This window comes from Typopeltis vanoorti, chromosome 2 (assembly GCF_054136105.1).
Source record: "Typopeltis vanoorti isolate ZY-2024b chromosome 2, IOZ_Tvanoo_1.0, whole genome shotgun sequence".
Classification (NCBI taxonomy): domain Eukaryota; kingdom Metazoa; phylum Arthropoda; class Arachnida; order Uropygi; family Thelyphonidae; genus Typopeltis; species Typopeltis vanoorti.
This window is the reverse complement of record NC_143550.1, coordinates 124,343,104-124,363,804: the sequence shown is the minus strand read 5'-3', so window position 1 is coordinate 124,363,804 and position 20,701 is coordinate 124,343,104. Positions and strand designations below refer to the sequence as shown.

At 34.0% G+C, this 20,701-nt stretch overlaps 1 protein-coding gene across 3 annotated transcripts in view; it reads right to left on the bottom strand.

Annotated features, from left to right (window-relative positions):
• The window catches only part of LOC150109410 (tyrosine-protein phosphatase non-receptor type 11-like), a 345,702-nt gene that overhangs the window by 151,127 nt on the left and 173,874 nt on the right, over nucleotides 1-20,701 (bottom strand). For all 3 annotated transcript variants that reach the window (XM_090407982.1, XM_090407997.1, XM_090407988.1), the window contains one exon: nucleotides 15,810-15,889. In XM_090407982.1, the coding sequence (XP_090264108.1) occupies nucleotides 15,810-15,889 (80 nt within the window). The remainder of the gene's footprint in view (nucleotides 1-15,809; nucleotides 15,890-20,701) is intronic.

Genomic DNA, 20,701 nt, shown 5'->3' with positions numbered 1-20,701 from the left:
CACAATTTCTTTACTAGAAATTGTGACAGAGATTACTCTAAAGTTTTTATGTTAATATTGTTTGAGGACTGAAGGCATTTAGCTAATAGTTGAATTAACTTGTTTAGCTGTAGAGACAGGATAGAATTGATGTAAGGTGAAAATTTAATATGCTTACTATTGTTTATTAGCTAAGCCTGTCTATTGTTTAGCATGTGTAAGTTTGCTCTGTGTAAATTAGTACCTTAGACACGTTATTTAAGAGAGAATTGTTAACTTAAGAGGATTATTTATAATTCCAAGCATATTTTGCTGTAGAAGTGTAGAGCCTGAATCAATTTGTATACTTAGTGTTAACTTTCATTGTACATTCATTTAGCATGAATAAATTGTTTTATTTGTCAAATAATTTGCCTGATTCCTACATACCAATGCACTGCTCATAAAAATCAAATCTGTGTGACCTAGAGAGTTAAGTAGCCACAACTGAAAATTAGTAATTTTGCATTGCTAGATTTAGTAATAAGTATAAGAGAGGAAAGTCCGTGCCTTACTGAGTGTTTTTCTTTGGAAGGATATTCAACTACGATCTGTGAATTCTGATGGCACAGTCGATATAAACAAATAAATTTCAGAATTCAAAAATAGAAAAACGCCAGTAGTTCAGACAAAGAGATTGGCTCCGCCAAGGCAAGTTCTTAGTTCTAAAGTTTCGTACACATGTAGAAGCATAATTGTGGCCTTGAGACATAGGGAGGATTAAAACAATAGGAGACTAAATCATGCAACGGATTATATACTCGGAGTTACGACTGTATAATAAGTTAAAGTAAAGTTAAGATAAGCAAAGAGAAATATTGAGTATAAGTTTTGAATAAAAAATAAAACAACCGACATATATTTTACAAAGGCACAAATGACACTGTAAATTTTATAGTAATGAGAGGTCATAATTGACCATCTCCTTTATGGATTTTGGTGAGACTATATAATCGAGGAGAGTGGCATTGATAAATTTTAAGTTTCCCTTTGGTTCCTTCATCCCAAATGATGGTGCTTTCAATGAATTTGTTTAGCCTAACTGACTAAAGGATAGATCAGAAAGAGGATAATAAATGGTACAGCCAAGTAGCATTAAAGGCTTTTTTTTTTTAATGGTGTTCTTTACTGTCTTGAATCACAATTACTTTTCCCTTATCAGTCTTTGTAATTACAAAATTTGTGTTTTTCTTTAAGTTCTGGAGAAGACTCATCTCCTCTAACTACTTCACTCATCAGAACAAATTTTACTCGCAAATAAAGGACACTACCATGAACGCTTCTTTCTCCTACCCTCATCAATTGCTTGATGGAATGGTTTGAACAGCAATGCTCTATAACATTCATCCTAGATGCTTGATATGGTAGAGATATGCAATATCTCAGAGCAGTGTTTCTCAACCTTTCTAAGCCCAAGGACCAGTAAAAAAATGCCTAAGACATTACATGGACCACTAAGTTACAGAGGCATAACTGGGGGAGGAGGGGGCATTCGTCCCAGACGGCACATTTTTGGTGTTTAAGAAATCTTGCCAAACTGTCTATAAACAGCAACTGAGTGATGAAATAGACTTCGACAATGTCATCGATGATTTTGCGAACAGAAAAGCAAGAAAAATAACATTTTAGAATGTTGGAATTAAAGTTTTACTTCAAAAATAAACACAGTTTTTTTTTTTTAATCTTTAGAGCTGTGGCATAATAATTAATAACAGAACACATATAGAGCACGGTAATAACTTTAATTAAATAAAGGTACAAATATTTCATATACAAACAGTACATCCTCAGTGAGAACAAACAGTTAAAGGAATGGAATACAAAGTACAGAACAATCAGTGGATCACCATATAAATTGTTGCCACGTGCCAGAAGATTAATTACTAAAATATTATTAAATAAATCTTTAAAGATAATTATTCATTGATGGTTGCATAAAATAAGAGTCTCTCAAACTTTTGGGAGAGAGAGACGGTCATTTCGATTTAAATTCGGCCGATGTAAGAGGGCTTCGCAACTTTCTTTAAAAAGGCGTTCATATTTAAACCTGCATCTGTGGAGAAGACATGTTTTATCCCACTGGATATTATGATTAGTGTCAATACTATGTTGTGCTAGACCAGACTTATGAGGTTTCATGTATTTGATATAATATTGATGTTCCTTCATTCCTTTTTCCACAGAACGGCATGTTTGTCCAAAATAGGATAAATTGCATTCACATGGTATCTGGTAAACACCAGCCAATGATAGAGGTGACATTTGTCTTTTGTAGATGGCAACAAGTGAGAAATTTTGTTGATAGGAAAATATGTGGGAATAAGATGATGCTTCTTCAAAATTCTGCCTATAGGTTCTGAGATGCCTGAAATGTAAGGGCTTGAACTCTGCGGTCTGTTGAAGAATCCTGAGGTGTTGGAACATAGGAATCAATTATCTGTTGGATCTGATTAGGGTTGTAACCATTAGATTCTATTAACTTTTTTATAGTGAAAAGTTCTTGTTGTAAGCTTGATGGAGAGAAGCACACTTTATGTACTCTATTAATTAAAAAAAAGTGAAAATAAGACAGGGACTCCCTCAAAGTAACATTTTGAGCTCACTCCTTTTTTCCATCTACTTAAATGACAGATAAAAACATAAATAAAGAAACAAAGAAAGCTATGTTTGCTGATGATTTGGTCCCATTCACAGCTCACAACAACCTAGAAACAGCAGAAGGTCACTTGAACAAAGCCATTAAAAGTTTAGCTACATACTGTGAAAATCAAAAAAATCAAAATTAACCCTACTAAATCAGAAATCTGTGTTTTTACTATTAATAACCACCTCAGAAAGTATAGACCAAAGATTAAACTAAAAAGTCAACTAATTACATTTAATGAAAACCCCAAATACATTGGAGTTACTCTGGATCCATCGCTAAGCTTCAATAAACATATCAACAATGTTGCAGTCAGAGCAAAAAGAAGATTAAATATCATGAAAAGAATCTCAGGTAAAGAGTGGGGAGCCAATGCTAAAACCTTAAAAGTCACATATACCTCTATTATCCGTCCCACGATGGAATATGCTTCGCCTATTTGGATGCAAATATCACAAACCAGTTTAGACAAGCTTATAAAAATTCAGTAAAATGCAGCTAAAATCATATGTGGACTAAGGAATACAACTCCTGGAAAAATAGCTGAATTCGAATCCAACCTTGTTCCTTTAAAAATTAGGTGGCAAGAAAATCTTACCAAATTTGTAGAAAAAAGAGCCAACCTTGCACATCATGGAACAAGTGAACTTTTTAAAAACTGGAAATCAATAAACAGAATAAAGAAAAAATCAACAATGCATGAAATCATAGAAAATAAAATTCCTTTGGATTGTCCAAATAAAATAGCCAACTACCCAGCATTTCCTCCAAATCAAGACAGGAAAAATATAGTTATCAACTCTGAAATAGGGAAACATGAGAAAAAAAGCCTAGAAAAACCCTGAAATCTTGAGATCATTAGCCCTTTCAAAAATAATGGAATATGGACCTGACTCAATAAAAATCTACACAGATGGCTCCAAAAATCCAAATGGCAATTCTGGGAGTGGCGTACTCATCTATGGCACTCATAATATAGAACTAAAAACAACTAACAGATGCAACTCATACCATGCAGAATTAATAGCCATTGACACAGCACTGTAATATTTGGACAAATAAAACCCGAAGGAGTTTATATTTTTCACAGATTCCTTAGCAGCCCTTCAAGCTATTAAGAACTGCTACACAACCCATCAAGAAATACTTAGAGACATAGAAAAAATAATCTTCCAATGGATCCCATCCCATGTGGGATTAAAACGAAACTACAGATGAAGTAGCAAAAATGGCCGCAACATCAAGTGATACCACAGAATTTGATCTTTTTAAAACCACCCAAAAAGAAAAAAAAAAAGAACAATTCTTCAGGACATGACTCACCACTGGTACTCAGCAGAAAATCCAGGAACTACCATCACATCCAAGTTTAATCGCAGTGCCACTATCATGATCTCTCCCCTCAAGACCGGCCACACAAGACCAATCAAGTTTAGCAATGGCATAAAAGTCTTCCCCACCTGCAAAATCTGTAACATCGAGGAAGCATCACCAATGCATTTGCTAAACTGTATAAATATTTCCAAATGCAAACTCTATAACAACCCAGAAAAAAAGGTGCTGTATAAAATACATGAACTTGACCTCTATGATCTGGTCTAATAATACCATGTGATAATAAAATAAAAAAAAAAATAAATAAAAGATTTGATAATGCCAATTTTTTGAGAGGTGTGATGAGCAGACTTTGATGAATGTATCTGCCAGTAAAAGTAGGTTTTCGATAGACACTTGTAGACAAAGTACCAGAGGATGTGCATGTATGTAGGATGTCCAAGAATGGTAAACTACCAGACTTTTCTTTTTCCATGGTGAACTGAATGAGTGGGTGAAGGCTATTTATTTGTTGTAGAAATGTGGTAAGTTCCTCTTCAGCATGTGGCCAAATAGCAAAAACATCATCGACATAATATAATATAATATAAGCGAGATCCCAACTGATACTTCATGAAGCAAGTTATTTAAGGAAAAGCTGTTGTGATTATGGATAAGACTGACTATGAGAGAAAAGTAACCAGCCTTTTACAAGATACCGCCACCTATCAAGAAATCAATCATAATCCTACAAATTCGCAAATTAAATAAGTTACTTGATGAAGTTATCAGTTGGGATCAAAATTTCATGAATAAACTGCACACTAATTTTGGAAAAACTCCTCGCTAGGCCTCCCAAAAATCCACAAAGAAGGCTATCCAGTAAGATCCATCGTGAATTGTATTGACTCTCCCACTTATCGAATTACTAAATTTTTGTCACGTTCATTAACTGCCCTTACTGGACATCTAGATCTTTCATCAAAAATTCGACACATTTTCTTGAAAAAATCAAGGATGTTCAAATCAAAAGAGTCTGACTTATTAGTCAGTTTTGATATTGTTTCCCTCTTTACTAATATTCCATTAGCAGACACGGTCAACTTACTATATGATTACTCTTCGGATATTGCAAAGATTTTTAAATTTGTTATACATTCAGGTTATTTCAGCTGGAAAAACAAGATATACAAACAAGTTGAAGGAACTGGAATGGGTAGCCCTCTGTCTCTCCACCTTTGGCAAACTACTTTTTGAAACATCCATTTTTACCATTCTTGGACATCCTCCTTACATGCACATCCTCTGGTCTACAAGTGTATCGAAAACCTACGTTTACTGGCAGATACATTCATCATACATCTGCTCATCATGCCTCTCAAAAAATTGGCATTATCAAATTTTCAATTAATAGAGCACATAAAGTGCACTCCTCTCCATCAAGCTTACAACAAGAACTTGTCAGTATTAAAAAGTTAATAGAATCTAATGGTTACAACCCTAATCAGATCCAACAGATAATTGACTCCCACATATTTTCCAATCAACAAAATTTCTCACTTGTTGCCATCTACAAAAGACAAACTGTCACCTTTATCACTGGCTGGTGTTTACCAGATACCATGTGAATGCAATTTATCCTATTTTGGACAAACATGCCGTTCTGCTCTACCACAACATACCATTGGCACTAATCATAATATCCAGTGGGATATTATGATTAGAGAATACTTGCTTTATTGGGATAAAGCAAGTATTCTCCAAAGATGCAGGTTTAAATATGAACGCTTTTTTAAAGAAAGTTGCGAAGCCCTCTTACATCGGCCGAATTTAAATCGAAATGACTGTCTCTCTCTCTCCCAAAAGTTTGAGAGACTTATTTTATGCAACCATCAATGAATAATTATCTTTAAAGATTTATTTAATAACATATTAGTAATTAATCTTCTGGCACGTGGCAACAATTTATTTGGTGATCCACCGACTGTTCTGTACTTTGTATTTAATTCCTTTATCTGTTTGTTCTACACTGAGGATGTACTGTTACTTTCAGTACGAAATATTTGTACCTTTATTCGAATCATTCCTGTTTTATGGCCACATTTTTATTTTTATTAAAAAAAAGACCGTTTTTTAAAACTAAACAATTACTAAAAAACAAATCTGAAAAGTTTCGTTAGTCGTCATCACACTAACATCTTAAGGGGTAAAGATAACTAAGAGTTTAATGCACAAACTATAAGAAATTACGAAAAAACAAGTTCATTTATTGGTATTATGAACATCAAAAAAGTTCGTAAAAAAACGAATATCTATACAACCGTTAATACGTGTTAGCTGGAAATAATACTATTTGATGTCATGTTCTGTGGTTCACTTTCACTCTGTCCGAGGTCTGAACTGGGTAAATTTTTAATAAACGCTGACCAAACTTGATTTAAAATCAAGCCTTGATTTTTGTTGCATTGCGTAGGAATTTTAATCATATTTGCTGCCTCTGAATTTTTTTTCTTGTGAAACAGTTTTTATCAATGTAGGACATGTTTGTTCTGTCCCAGAGCACATCATGACCAGTAGAAGCTGTGTGAAATGCCAAGCCAGACTTATTTTCTCTCTTTTTTTGTATGTCCTTTTGATGTTCGTTCATGCAGATTTCTCCTGATCTCCCCATCTGGTCTATGTAGCAGATGCCACAGGAACAGTGAATATTATAAACTCCTGGTTTTTTTCGTTGGGTGACGTGGAGGTTTCGAGGATGAAGAGATGTTATTTTTTTTAAGTGGTAGGAAAGTCACTTTTATGTTGTACTTGTAGAGAAGTTTGGCTAATTTATCTGTTACACTTTTGATATAAGGAAGGGTGACTGTGTTCTTGAAGACTTGCTTATTTAAGTTTCTTGTAGGTGCTGTATTGAGAATTTTCTTAATTGTTTTAGTTTTGAAACCATTCAGTTGTAGGATCTTTGTTAAGTATTGTATTTCTTCTTTCCGCTTTGCTTCTGTACTGGGGATGCTGTATCCCTTAAAGTTTTTAAGAGGCCTATTTTTTGCGTGGGATGGTGGTGTGAGGTAGCATGAAGGAATCTTCCTGTGTTTGTTGGCTTTCTATAAATGGAGAAGATAATCAGTTTTTTCTTTTCTTCAAGTTCCAGAGTAAATTTTATGTTAGGGTGTAAGTTATTAAGATAGTCTTTAAATGCAATCAGTTCTAGTGCTGTTCTTGGCCAAATGAAGATATCGTCCACATAGCAGAGCCAAATTTTTGGTTTGATGTGCCAGTTTTGTAGAGCATTATTTTCAAAATTTACCATATACAGGTTTGCTAGAGCTGCTGAGAGAGGTGAACCCATTGCTAGTCCTTCTTTTTGTTTCCAGAGTTTGTCTTGGTAAAGGAAGACCATGTTTTTTATGCAATGTTCGTAGAGCTGTACAATGTCCAGTGGGAAGAGATTTTCTAGGATGTTTACTGTTTCATTTCTTGAAATCTTTGTGAAAAGGCTGACCACATCTAAACTCGCTAAAATGTCTGAAAGATCGATGTGTATATCTTTTACTTTCTCTATGAAGTCTGTGCTGTTCTTAATGAAGGATGGTGTTTTTCCTATATGTGGTAAAATCAAGTTTGTAAGGTGCTTTGCCAGATTTGAGGTAGGCGAGTCCCTTCTGTCTACTATCGGCCTTAGTGGTATATCTCATTTATGGATTTTGGGAACTCCATATATTATATCAGTCCCGTACATAGGCCAGATGGGGAGATTGGGAGAAATCCGCATGAGCGAATGTCAAAAAGAGGTACAAAAAAAGAGAGAAAATAAGTCTGGCTTGGCATTTCACACAGCTTTTACTGGTCACGATGTCGATTTTTTAACTAACTTTTTTGATGTTCATAATACCAATAAATGAAACTGTTTTTTTGGAATTGCTTATAGTTTGTGCAATAAACTGTTAGCTATCTTTAACCCTGAAGATGTTAGTCTGATGACTAACAAAATTTGTCGAGTTTGATTTTTAGTAATTGTTTAGTTTAAAAAACATCATCATCAAATTCCTGCCATGTACCCTCAAGGAGTGTACAGGATATGATAGTACTACATGAAAAATTGACATCATTACTAACTTCTTATCTACAATTTTCCTCAAAATAAGTCTGTCACTTGTCAAGATTCCAACATTACCAGATCTTATATTTCTATCGTCTAAGGCAGTGCTTCCCAACCTTCTGGATGTCAGGGCCCCCTTTGCAAAAATTAAAATATTTCATGGCCCCCCTCGAAAAAAAATCGTAATAGAGAGATATATTATTATAATATTTATTGTATTTATATTCAATACAAAACATACACAGCGAATATTGCAAAAATCAAATGCATATATTACATTTTTTGCCTCTTACTGTTTGGTTCTGAAGAAGATGCGGGCTGTTCTGGTAAAATATGAAATACTGTCCTTTTTTTGAGTCTGTTTCTGCTTCTTCTGATTGTTCGCAAGAAGTTTTTTTTTTTTTAAATCAGCCACTTATCCATCTCAGGGTTAAATTTTTTAACGTAGAATAGATCAAATAATATCACCACTTACCGATACTGGCACACCACAGACTGATAACATGAAATTAGTGAATATTACCTGAATAAGGGAATCCCCGGACCAGGAACATTTTTCTCTTTTGTGACTTTTCTCCCTTTACGGTAATTAAGCCTAACGCGAAACAGACAGCAAAGGCAGGTTATTAAAACACGCATATGATTGGTGCAGTATTAACAAAAGATCGCGTAACCGAAAGATAAAAGCATAGCTGACAATTCAGTTGAAATGCTAACTCTCTTCAACCAAATTCCATGTGTGAAACTGCCATAACATTCATTATATATATATATATTACTTAGTTTTAACACTTTTACGAATTTTAACACATTCGGTTGAATTTTATTCCTGCCTTGGGAAATCGAACTCACACACATCTAATTAATAATTAGATGTGTGTGATACATCTAATTATTAATCTAACAATCTAAATAATCTAAATATCTAACACAGTATCTAACTAAAATCAATAGTTTTTAGTTAGATACTGTGTTTGCCCATGCAACATATGGTTTTGTTTCAGTCTATACAGCATAGTTTCTGTATGAGGGGACATGTGATTCATTAATTAGTATGTTTTTATCCCAGTTGACTCTAATTGCACTATTTGTTGAGAAATATATTACACATACTCCTCATACCTTATTCACTGGCATAATAAAAGTACTTGTTTTTATTGCCTCTGCAGTATAGTGGCTGGTAGGGAGGGCGTGTTGTTTACCACTGCAAGGGAGTTACTATCTCCCCACATGAACTTGTTTAAGCATTTTTTTAAGTGTAAAGTATATGCGAAACTTTTATTGGTAACAGAAAACTAGCTCAGATGACAGTGATAATATAAAACGAGTTTTGATATGTATATAAAGTCAATATCAACAGTACCTGATTACGAACGCGTGATGAAAGGGGTAGGAAGATTTGGAGCTTCCCTGGAGAGCATTCAAAGTAAATACAATTAACCACTGCTTTGAAATGAAACATATGAATAAGCAATATTTACTAATATTCATTAAGCGTCGAAATACGCAGGAAGCAAAGTTTGTGAACCAAGACCAATGTGTGAATTTTTCCATTAAAATATAAAAAATAACAAAAAAGAAATAAATAATAAAAGTTAAATACGTTTCTTTTAAAATAAAAAAAATCTACTTAGTCTTAAAACATTTAAAATTTGTTTTCATTATTTCACGGCCCCCCTCAACAAAACCTACGGCCCCAAAGGGGGCCGCGGCCCACAGTTTGGGAAGCGCTGATCTAAGGCACTTTGTACCATATCAATCCACCTATATCTTGGTCTTCCTCTGGGTCATTTTCCTGACAACTTGGCAGAGAACACTTGTTTTGCTAATCTTTCCTCGTCCATTCTGTTTAAGTGACCATACCACTTGATATTAGCTCTGCAAATGCATTCCTGGATGCTGACAATGTCAAGTTCTTTCCTAATATAATCGTTTGTAATATGATATTGCCATTGATGCCATCTGTTCATGCCTATAAGCTTTCTCAGGACTCTCATATCTGCGGTCTCTAGTCTTTGGTCAAGTGTTTTACTTCTGACCCAACTCTCAGATCCATAGGTTAAAAAAGGTTTGAACACTGTCTTGTATACAGCTAATTTAGTGTTCCGACTAATTTCTCTCTTATTCCATATGAATTTATTCAATTGACTTTCTACCATACCAGTTTTGTTGATTCTGTTGTATATTTCCATATTTAATTTATCATCTTCACTAAAAATCGTGCCTAAGTAGCTGAAATGTTTTACTTGTTCCACAGGTTCTCCATTCACAACACAGTTGACATTTTCAATGATTCTGCCTATTTTCATTGTCTTTGTCTTTTTATTGCTGACCTTAATACCATATGTATTACAAGAGTTATTCAATTTAGTCAGAGAATCTTGCAGATTTGTAGCGGATTTATTTGGAAGTATAACACGTCCGCATAAAGCAAAGAGCCAACATTAACATCTCCAATTTTGATATCATGTTTAATACCACTTTCCTTCATAAAGTAATCCATATAGATAATGAATAATAGTGGGGATAATGTACATCCTTGTCTCACACCAGATTTAACATTAAACCATCTTCCTGTACTTCCTTCAATTCTAACTGCTGACTTACAACTCAAATAAAGACAAAGTATTGCTTGATATAATGCCCCATTGACATCATATAACTGTAGCATATATATTGAATAGCTTCTCTCTTGGCACATTGTCATATGCCTTTTCCAAATCGACAAAACTTAAATACAGATCTTTGTTATATTCCCATGATTTCTCCACTATTTGTCGTAAAGTGAAGATCTGATCCTGACAGCCTCTATTTGACCTGAATCCAGCTTGTTCTTCACCAAGCTTTTCTTCCACAATTCTTCTCAACCATTTTTCAAGTATACTTGCATATATCTTACCAGGAACACTCAGTAGGAATATACCTCTGTAATTCTCACATTCAGTTTTATTTCCCTTTTTTTTATATGGGTACTATGAGAGCTCTACTCCAATCTTCTGGAATTCGTCCCTCTGATCAGGCATTCTGAACTATGCAGTGCAGCCACTGTAAGACTTTTATACCATCATACAACTCAAATTCAGCATTTCTGGTCGAATATATTATCTACTACTGCTGCCTTGCGACATTTCAAGCCTTTGATGGCTTTTTCTCCTTCAAGTATGGATATGTATTCCTGACTGCATGCCTGGTCAGTGTTTTTTTTTTTTATCACTGTGCTGTCATCACTGCTTGTTTCATTTAGCAAATTTTCAAAGTAATTACTCCATACGTCAATATATCTTTTTCTCCTGATTTCATGTCACCTTTATCATCTCTAACTCCTTTTACAGCACTCTTTCCTTCATTCCTAAGATTCTTCAACAACCTCAAGAATATTTTGCCACCTTCTTGATATTTATTTTCTATATTCTTGCCAAAGTCATCCCATGACTTTTGTTTAGCTAGTTTTACACACTGTTTAGCTTTCTTACATTTGTCTCTGTATTCTCTAAGAGCACAAGCTGACTTATTTGCCAGGAACTTTTGATATGCTTTCTTCTTTTCCTTCACTCTCTCTTTAACTTCCTGTGTCCACCATGGAGTTCTAATTTTTCTATCCTTGCAGACAACTTCACCACATGCCTCTCTAGCTGAATCAATCAGGGTTTTCTTCAAGGCTTGCCACTGAATCTCCAAGGTTTGGTTCCTGTTCTCAAACTCTTTAATTTTTCCTTCAATAATCTTTGTGTATTTTAGTCTACAGTTCACATCTGAGAGCTGCTCAACTTTTATTCGCTTTAAAACTTTCTTACATGTCATTCTTTTCAATATGAAATTCAATTTTATCCGGCTCAAGACTAAATAGTGATCACTTCCGATTTCAAATCCTCTGTACACTGGTATCCTGCACCAGGGAGAAAACTTCACTATCAACAATAACATAGTCGATGAGACTTTTCTTATTCCTTGCCTCTTCTCTCCATGTGAATTTTTGCACATTTTTATGTTGGAACATGGTGTTAGTAATGACCAGTCCATGTCCTGAGTAGAAATCCAACAGATATTTGCCATTATTATTAGCTTTGCTCTTTTCTCCAAATTTTGCCAAAACATTTTTGTATGTCTGAACAATCACTTCCTGCTCTGCTATTTAGATCCCCAACAATGACCAACTTTTCCTTTTTCATTGTGTCAGTAGCTTTCTCTAGAGCCTCAAAAAATTCCTCCACTTCTACCTTAGTAGGCACAAGTACGTCTCATTGACCAGTTCCCCATTCTGATATTTGCCCAAATCACTCTACTTGACACTGCCTGCCATTCAAGAAGATTAGCCTTGTATTTTGTGTTGAATACTATGGCTACCCCTTCTTTTCCTTGATTGTCATTGCCTGAATATAACATTTTGTATTTATTGCTCAGAATGATCTCACCAGTTTTGTCTTTTTTGTTTCAGTCATTCCTATTATGTTGATCTGGTACTTATCTAATTCCTCCACTAGCTCCATTTCTTTGCCATTCAGGCTTCTTATGTTGAGAGTACCGATCTTTAACGCTGGTGATGTTGAGTGTGGTGTGTTTTCAGATTTGTTCCAGTAGCAGACTTTTCACTGTTCGCCCTATTCACCTGGCAAAAACAATGGGGGCCTTGTTTAACTGGGCGACGCCCCAGACGGCATGAAATTTTGTCATGTTGTACCATCATTTTGTATTTTGGTTTAACCAATAGGAATACAATTTGGTCGGTTAAATCCCAAATTGCCAGCCCATCCTCGTTCGTTCAATATTCAGGTAGATACCCGACAGGGTGCACCACGAGAAGGTGAGGATTGGACATTAGGTCAGAAGCCCTGGTCGGTTCTCCGCATTCCTTTAAAGGCTATATGGAGGTCTCCTCTCAGTTATACAGCTTTGACCTTTAAGCACCAGTCTTTTTTTTAATAAAAATGTGATCACAAAACCAGAATGATTCGATAGAGCTTCTTAACCACAGAAACTTCCACATGATTATTTGTACGTTTATTTAATTAAAGTTATTACTGTTGTGTATACGTCTTCCATTATTAATAATGAAGAAATACATCTAGCATAAATAAAACATATGCGAGTTAAAACCTGTTATGTATTACTGAAATTCAAAAGGCAAATGGACTAAACATGCTTCCTTTCATTCTGTTTTCCCTCTACTCTCTAGCACAACCTTCCTGACAGATCATTCCTTGTCATATATAATCTCCATATTTTTAAGAAAAATATCAATAATATCCTTCTCCCTTAACCCTTCTTACACATTGCACTAATTGCTATAGGTCCTACAATCTCATGTGTGGGACTGATATAAAACTGAGTATTTTATTGTAAACACAGAATTTCTGAGCTCTTGGCCAAAAATGTTTTTTCCAGTGTCCTCAGTCTTCAGAATTTCTACCATATGTTTAGGTTGATGACATCCTTATGTACATAGTACTCATATACTGAACATCTCAAAAATAATACATACATACATATATATATATATATATATTAATTTTTTTAAATTAACTGACTTAAACCCGAGAATTATAACACAATGACATTTATTTGAAAAATCATTGTGTTATAATTCTCTGGTTTAAGTCAGTTAATTTAAAAAAATGAACATATCCCAACCCCGAGTTAATAGTACGTTTCATATATATATATATATATATATATATATATATATATTCATAGCATTGACTCGGTTACTTTGATACATTTAGAAAGATATTTAATGACTAAAAAACCGAGAATTGATTAAAAGCTTTAATGATAAAAAACGCAACTAGTTTCGGCTTTTTACAGCCTTCATCAGATGTCTTTTAAGAAGAGGAAATAATAATAAAAAACTGAAGATTCTAATCAACTGTGAAGCACAGATAAATTGCAGTACATAATTGAAATAAAAAACGTTATATTAACACTCAAGTTGTTCTATTTTACATGCCATTGTTTGTTGTATGCATGGTAGCAGACTCTCGAGAACACCAGTACTGAATAACAGTAGTATGGCTATCAGGTATGTTATAGCTTAAATTATTGTTTAAATGTTCAGGATTAAGGATGATCTCCCTGGATTCCACTATCTTTCTTTCAAATTTATCATAGCAGCAGTAAAAGTTGGCAACTCACTGGGATGCGACGGTGACTGTGGACAAACAAACGCGAGGGAGTCGTCATCTTAAGCTTTAATAATACTCTCCTTTAACATAATATACTAATCATTATTCAATGGTACACATTGGCATCATCTTAAGCCTTAATAATACTGTCCTTTAACATAATATATTAATCATTATTCAATGGTACACATTGGCAATACAGTTTACTTTGTTTGCCTTCACTTAGTTACACACACACAAAATCATTATTCTATGATATAGTCTCACAATGGAGTTTTTTGAATGAGTGCATATCTGGCCTATCCTTCCTTCCTTTTAAAAAAAAATCTATAAAATTATCATTCACTTGATCATACCTTAATCATTTTATAAAATAATGATGAAATCCAATATTATAGAAAGCCATTATATTCATTGAGAGACTTATTCAACACATTAATAATCCCTAGAGATTCTGACAATCGTTTCAGATAGAATCTTGTTTAAAAAGAAGTACTCAAATTTTGTATTAATTTCCCTTCCGGTTTGCTTATGATTATCTGTTCACATTGAACTGCATCTTGCACTTTGGTCTGTTTTCTTTTTTTAAAGTAAAAAAGCATTAAAAATTCATGTCCACTTAAATATTTGCATAATAAATGCAAACTCAGGTAACACTACCTCTATGGACATTCAGACCTAATCCATGTTTAACCAAGCCCCAAACAGTAGCTACGACTGCAGTTTATCTTAACTGTCCAAATTATAGTGTGTTATAATCTGATATTCCTTACCAGAGGGCAACAAGTAATGAATCTCCTCTTTTTCACTTTCTCTGGTGAATGCTTCCTTGCACCACTGCCATTCATCTGTTGTCTCTACTACTTTCTTAATGCTGAAAATCAATGTGGCTCATGTAAGTTCTCCTTGAAGCATGACTTCTCATACTTCAATTACCCAAACACTAAAGTAATGTTCCTTAGTGAATCCAATGTCCATAACTTTAGTTAAGTTCTCTTTTCAAATTTCATTGACCAACATGGAAGAGAAACTGAGGTATGTGATGTAAGCACTGGGCTAGTGCAAATCCACCTATTTATCAGTATACCAAAACTCTACTCATCCAAACACAATCTTTTCTTAACAAGCTCTCCTAAGTATACTATTGAAGTCACCTCTCTTTTTCAGTAACTCAGACCATAATCTCATACAAGTTTCATCTCTGGTGGAATGTTTTTCAGTCACTCTCAATTATGTTCTTAAAATGCACAGAAGAGAAACTGGGTAACATGCATATGCTATGTTTATTAAATGATATATATGGTAATAACACTGTAGATTAGTCCCTATTCAAATCTGAAAAATGCCATACCAGAGAAATGTACTTTCACTATAATGAACTTTTTCTTGTCCCCATGTAACTACAGTGGAAACTATGAGAAGAAGGAAAGAGATTATATATATATATAATCCATTAATGGAAGCTTTTTCACTCATCTATTTTCACTCACCACAAAATATTTATCCACTACTGAAAACATATAACAAACATCAGTTAAATAAGTTTACAATCTAAGAGGACTTTAACAAATGCTGTAATTGTTGATAGTATTTAGTAATAATTTTTACAGCTTACCCGTATGATATTGGCATTTACATAATCTGAACCAGGAACAGTGGGATCAACCTCCTGAAGAATTACTCTTGTATGATCAACTTCAGAGGTTCAAAAAGAAAAAAGAAAATTATTAAATCAAAAAAATTACAAAATACACATTTATTGAAAATTTTGGTGAAATAAAATGTGGATTTTCAGTTCTTTAGACTGAATTCCTAGCAAATATACTCTTAATATGTTTCAAATTTTCAATGATTGAATTTTAGATTGAGTCTGTGTATGAATATCTTAACACCTTGAATGTACCACAAGAAATTAATACTGGTCAACAAATTACCATTAATGAAATTTAGGTGATTCTAATGCATTTCAAGATGAATTCAACTAATTCTATCATATGAAAGTTCTTTTTTTAATGCATATTTTTCATAGATTTATATGCTGAATTAGTCAATAATTGTGTGTGTGTGGGGGGGGGGGGGGAACTGGTTAGTCCAATTAGGTGCTAAATCAATTTCAATGCCCAGTATTCATTGCTAAATCAATTTCAATGCGCAACCACCACTCTGCTTATTAGATGCATGAAGTGGCTTGAAGTATCCCCATGAGTAGCCTCTACAACAGGAGTCCCAAATTATCCATCCCTTAGACTCACCCATGGTCCAGTATATGCTCACAAACTCTATAACAAAACAATGTGCTGTAATGAATTACAGAAATGACTCAGCCTGTCTCACAGAACCAACTGCTGTGATGGTCAGTAAAAGATAATAGCAGGAAACAAAACACGCAAAATTGACACATGAAGTATAAATGCCAACAACAATGGGAGCCATAAGAAAAAGAACTTGAAGAGTATGAAATTATAAAAATGAAAATTCAGAATATAATATCTTAAATCAAATGTCACATACTTGAAATCTTCACTGCAAATTAAATATGTGGTCTATACAATTAAAAATCAAATTAACCAGAAAAATCTAGGCAGTTGGCTTTATAACTGGTCACTTATAAGTGATGAATCGCTAGCCTGCATTAGTCAGCTTAAGAGAAGGGGAAAGTGACGAGCACAGATGGTGTAAACAAATCAGCTTCCTATTGTCCTTGCCATCGTGCTGACTAATACATCTAAACTCCATTGCTTGCATGATCAGGATCCCGCTTTCTAATCAGGAGTGACCGGTTAAAGTTGATTGACAGCTGAAGTTTTTAGGTTATTTTTTTATTTTAATGGTACAGATTGCGCCATTTAGTTCACCAGGAAGATTTTAGATAATAGGCATTAAGCTAACATGACATTTTGTAATTTAAAGTTAATTCTGGATTTTCATTTTTAATTTCATTTTATTCTAGTTTTCATTCTCAGATCTCCCACTATTTGCATCTATACTCTTTCCTGTTGTCATTTTGTGTGTTTTATATGGTTCTTGCCTATTTTTTGTGTTCTGTTGTCAATTATGATTTATGTCATTTTTTTTATTTGTTTCATGTCACTTCCTTTGTTCCCTCGTAACGGAGTGAGGAGATTTTATTTATTTTTTCTCTCCCTTCCTAAATTGATTACTGTAAACCTTGTGCTTCTGTTGTCAATTATAACTTATGAAATTTTTATTTTATTTTTTGTTCTGCTTTCCTAAATTCACTACTGTGAACCTTGTATTATAATTGAATACAAGTAATGAATTGAATATAATGAACTGAATACTATTTCTATGGTTCATAGGGATTCAACTATAGCAAGAATTTACTGTACTATCATCTGATGTATGATTACAACCTTTCGTGAGTGAGATTCACATTTAAAAAAAAAAGTAATAACTGTGAAATATCCCTTGTATCGCTATTATGACTCAAAATATAGTGATAGCTTGAAAATGGAGAAATAGCTTGAATGTGGCTAAACTTGTCTTATAACCAAAACTTGCTGTGTTCAAATTCCCTCTTGCTCAGACAACTTTGAATCTTTCATACCTTTATTATTATATCACACTGAAAAGTTAGAGGTTAGGAAACAAGGGAGGACACCTTTTGTTATGTGTACTTCATTTATAAGTGTTAAACAGTGAAACAACACTATTGTACTGATGTGCAGTACAATAGTGTATACGTTCATTACTAAGGGTATGAAATATGGGTTACAAGATACACAGTTTGCTACACATTTTCAAAGTTAATCTGACTTAAAAGATTAAAAGGAAAATTGTCCATGACTTGTGAGATATCAATGACTTTGGAGACTAACCAAAATATTATGTAGCCAGTTTTTACTTCTGTTACTAATGATTTGGTATTTTTATGAAAAACATTTGATATAATATCTAAACTTGGAATCTGCTAAAAGACCAGTGCAAGTTGCTGGAGGTATTGACAGATGAATCTTCTCTTTCTGTTATGAAGTCATCATCAGAATGAAAGCATTTATGTAGCTGTCAAGTAACCAATTTGATTAACATGATTGTATAATTCCTTTTGTTCAGAGATCTGAATTTAACAACAATTTAAACTGCTTAAATCTTATCTTCAATAATGGAGCTTATAATTTCAAGAATGGAAAGTTATTTTTAAAAGGATGAGAGAACATAAAATGCATGTCCCTCATTTAAACAAGAAATTTTTTTGTCACCAATGGATATTTAGATATGGTTCAAGTAAACCTTAAAGCAATGGATAAAAAAAACAGGACCTGCTTTTCAGTACCTAACTGCAATTTCCAAAAATTTCTAATCAGAAAGAAGGTATATTTGGTGAATTCAAATTAGAAAACGATTAAAAGACTGATTCGAAAAGAGTCATGCTTAAATACAACCAAAGCTTGGAAATCATCTGGAGATACTGTTGAATGGTTTAGACAACAATAATTAAGTTGAAAATTATAAACAAGTGATCAACTTATAAAAATTCATTCTCATGTTTTTTTTTTTTTTTTTTTTTTTTGAAGAGGGAGACATACAAGAGGGAACTCTTAGCATTTAAAAGCACTTTAAGATTTGTATTTATAAAAATCAATTTTCTTATTAAATAAGCACAGGTAAACAAGTAAAATAACTGAATTTTGCTTTATATACAATTTACATTATAATTTTTATAACAAAGAAACCTGTTGGGCTGAACTTCATTTATAAATTATATACCCTAAAATACATAAAATTCTGCATATTTTGATTCCAGTTACATAGTGCTTGTTATTAATTTTGATTTAAGTTCAGTAGGTTATATCATTTCTAGTATCAGAATCACAAACCCAATCTTTTCACATTATCTATAGACTGGTTCTTAATTTGCCCCACCCTTTTTATCCCTCATCTTTCTCCCCCCACCCTTTCCAAATACTATTGGGGTATTCAAGAACAAGGGATGCATTTTCCTATTTTACTAAAATTTTAACCTTCACACTATCTCTGAACATCAAGATGAAGCCTTCTTTCCCAGTTTATCAAGATTAAAATTTTTTCTCTTATCTTACTTAATCGACTTTCCACGAAGTGTGGTCTACAAGGAAGGATAAATAATCAGAGATGGAAAATAGCTTTAATGGATGCAATAGAGTCTAAGGCAATAATGGGCATATAAAATCATAGCTGTGACTTTCAAATGTATAACAGATCAGACTTTGAACTCCTCAAGGAGGTCTGCTTCTTGGGAGCATGTGAAATAAAAATACCAAATTCAAAAAAATCTAGTAATATCAATAACAGGATATCCTGAGGGAGGAATTTATTTTCAAACTATAGGGTGTTTCAAAAGGGGGTATACAACTTTCAATGATAATAGAAGGTAAATAGCGATAGACAAACAATTTTTATTTCCATGCAAACATTGCATAACACCTGAAGTTTCAACAAAGACAGTTAAAGTTCGATATGACTGTCTCCAGTAATTCTGCAGACATCCCATCTGTAATCAATTTCCTGCCACATGCAGCAGAGTATATCTGGTGTAACTTCATCAATGGCAGCAGTTATTCTGGAATGCAGCTCATCCAAATTGGAAAACAAAAAAATCTAACAGTGTAAGGTTGGGGGAACCTGGTGGCCATGCTACAGACAACCCTCTATCAATCCATCTACCTAAAAAATAGGTGTCCAGGTACAACCTTACATCTGTCAGGTAACGAGGAAGTGCTCCGTCTTGGTGGAAAGAAACTTAAGCATCCGCTTTGGTCATCGTCACCTAATTGTGATATTAGGTAACCTTGTAGCACGTTCAGATACACACCACATGTAATGGCGACTGTGAAAAAAAAAGAAAGGTCCATACACATTCATCTTGCTTATGGTGCAAAAAACTTAGCCTTTGGGGTGCTGCGAACATGTTCTAACGATGGCATGTGGATTTTCGCTTCCCCAAATTCTGCAGCTGTGAGTTTACTTGCCCACTTATGTGAAAAGTGCACTCATCATCGAAAATGATCATGTTCAACAAGTTTTCTCATTTTGTTCTATCCTACTGATCATCTCCGTATACAGAAATCCTGGTATATCTTCTTATTGTCTTTCTTCAAATGTACGAGGATAAATTTCTATGGCCTTCAATGTAGATTCTGTCATAAAACATGCCACATAACATGTGGAATTCCAGTTTGATGAGACACCCATCTGGTTGACTTTCCAGGGCTTCTCTGGAAACTTTCCTGAACTTCTTCCACAACAGCATTAGCAGCACATGCATTTCCTGTTGACCCTGGATGACACACAAAAAATTCTGTTTCACAAAATTCCTGTGCCATGTGTACATCATGTGCCTACTAGGAGGTTTTTTGCTGTATTGCATGCAGAAATTCCTCTGCACTTGTGTTGCAGACTTCGTTTTCTCAAACCAAAACATACTGTGTACTCACTCTGCACTATCGAAAGTCACCATTTTCAAATGTCGTCATCATGCCATCTAGGGTTGTCATTTGGTAATAAAGT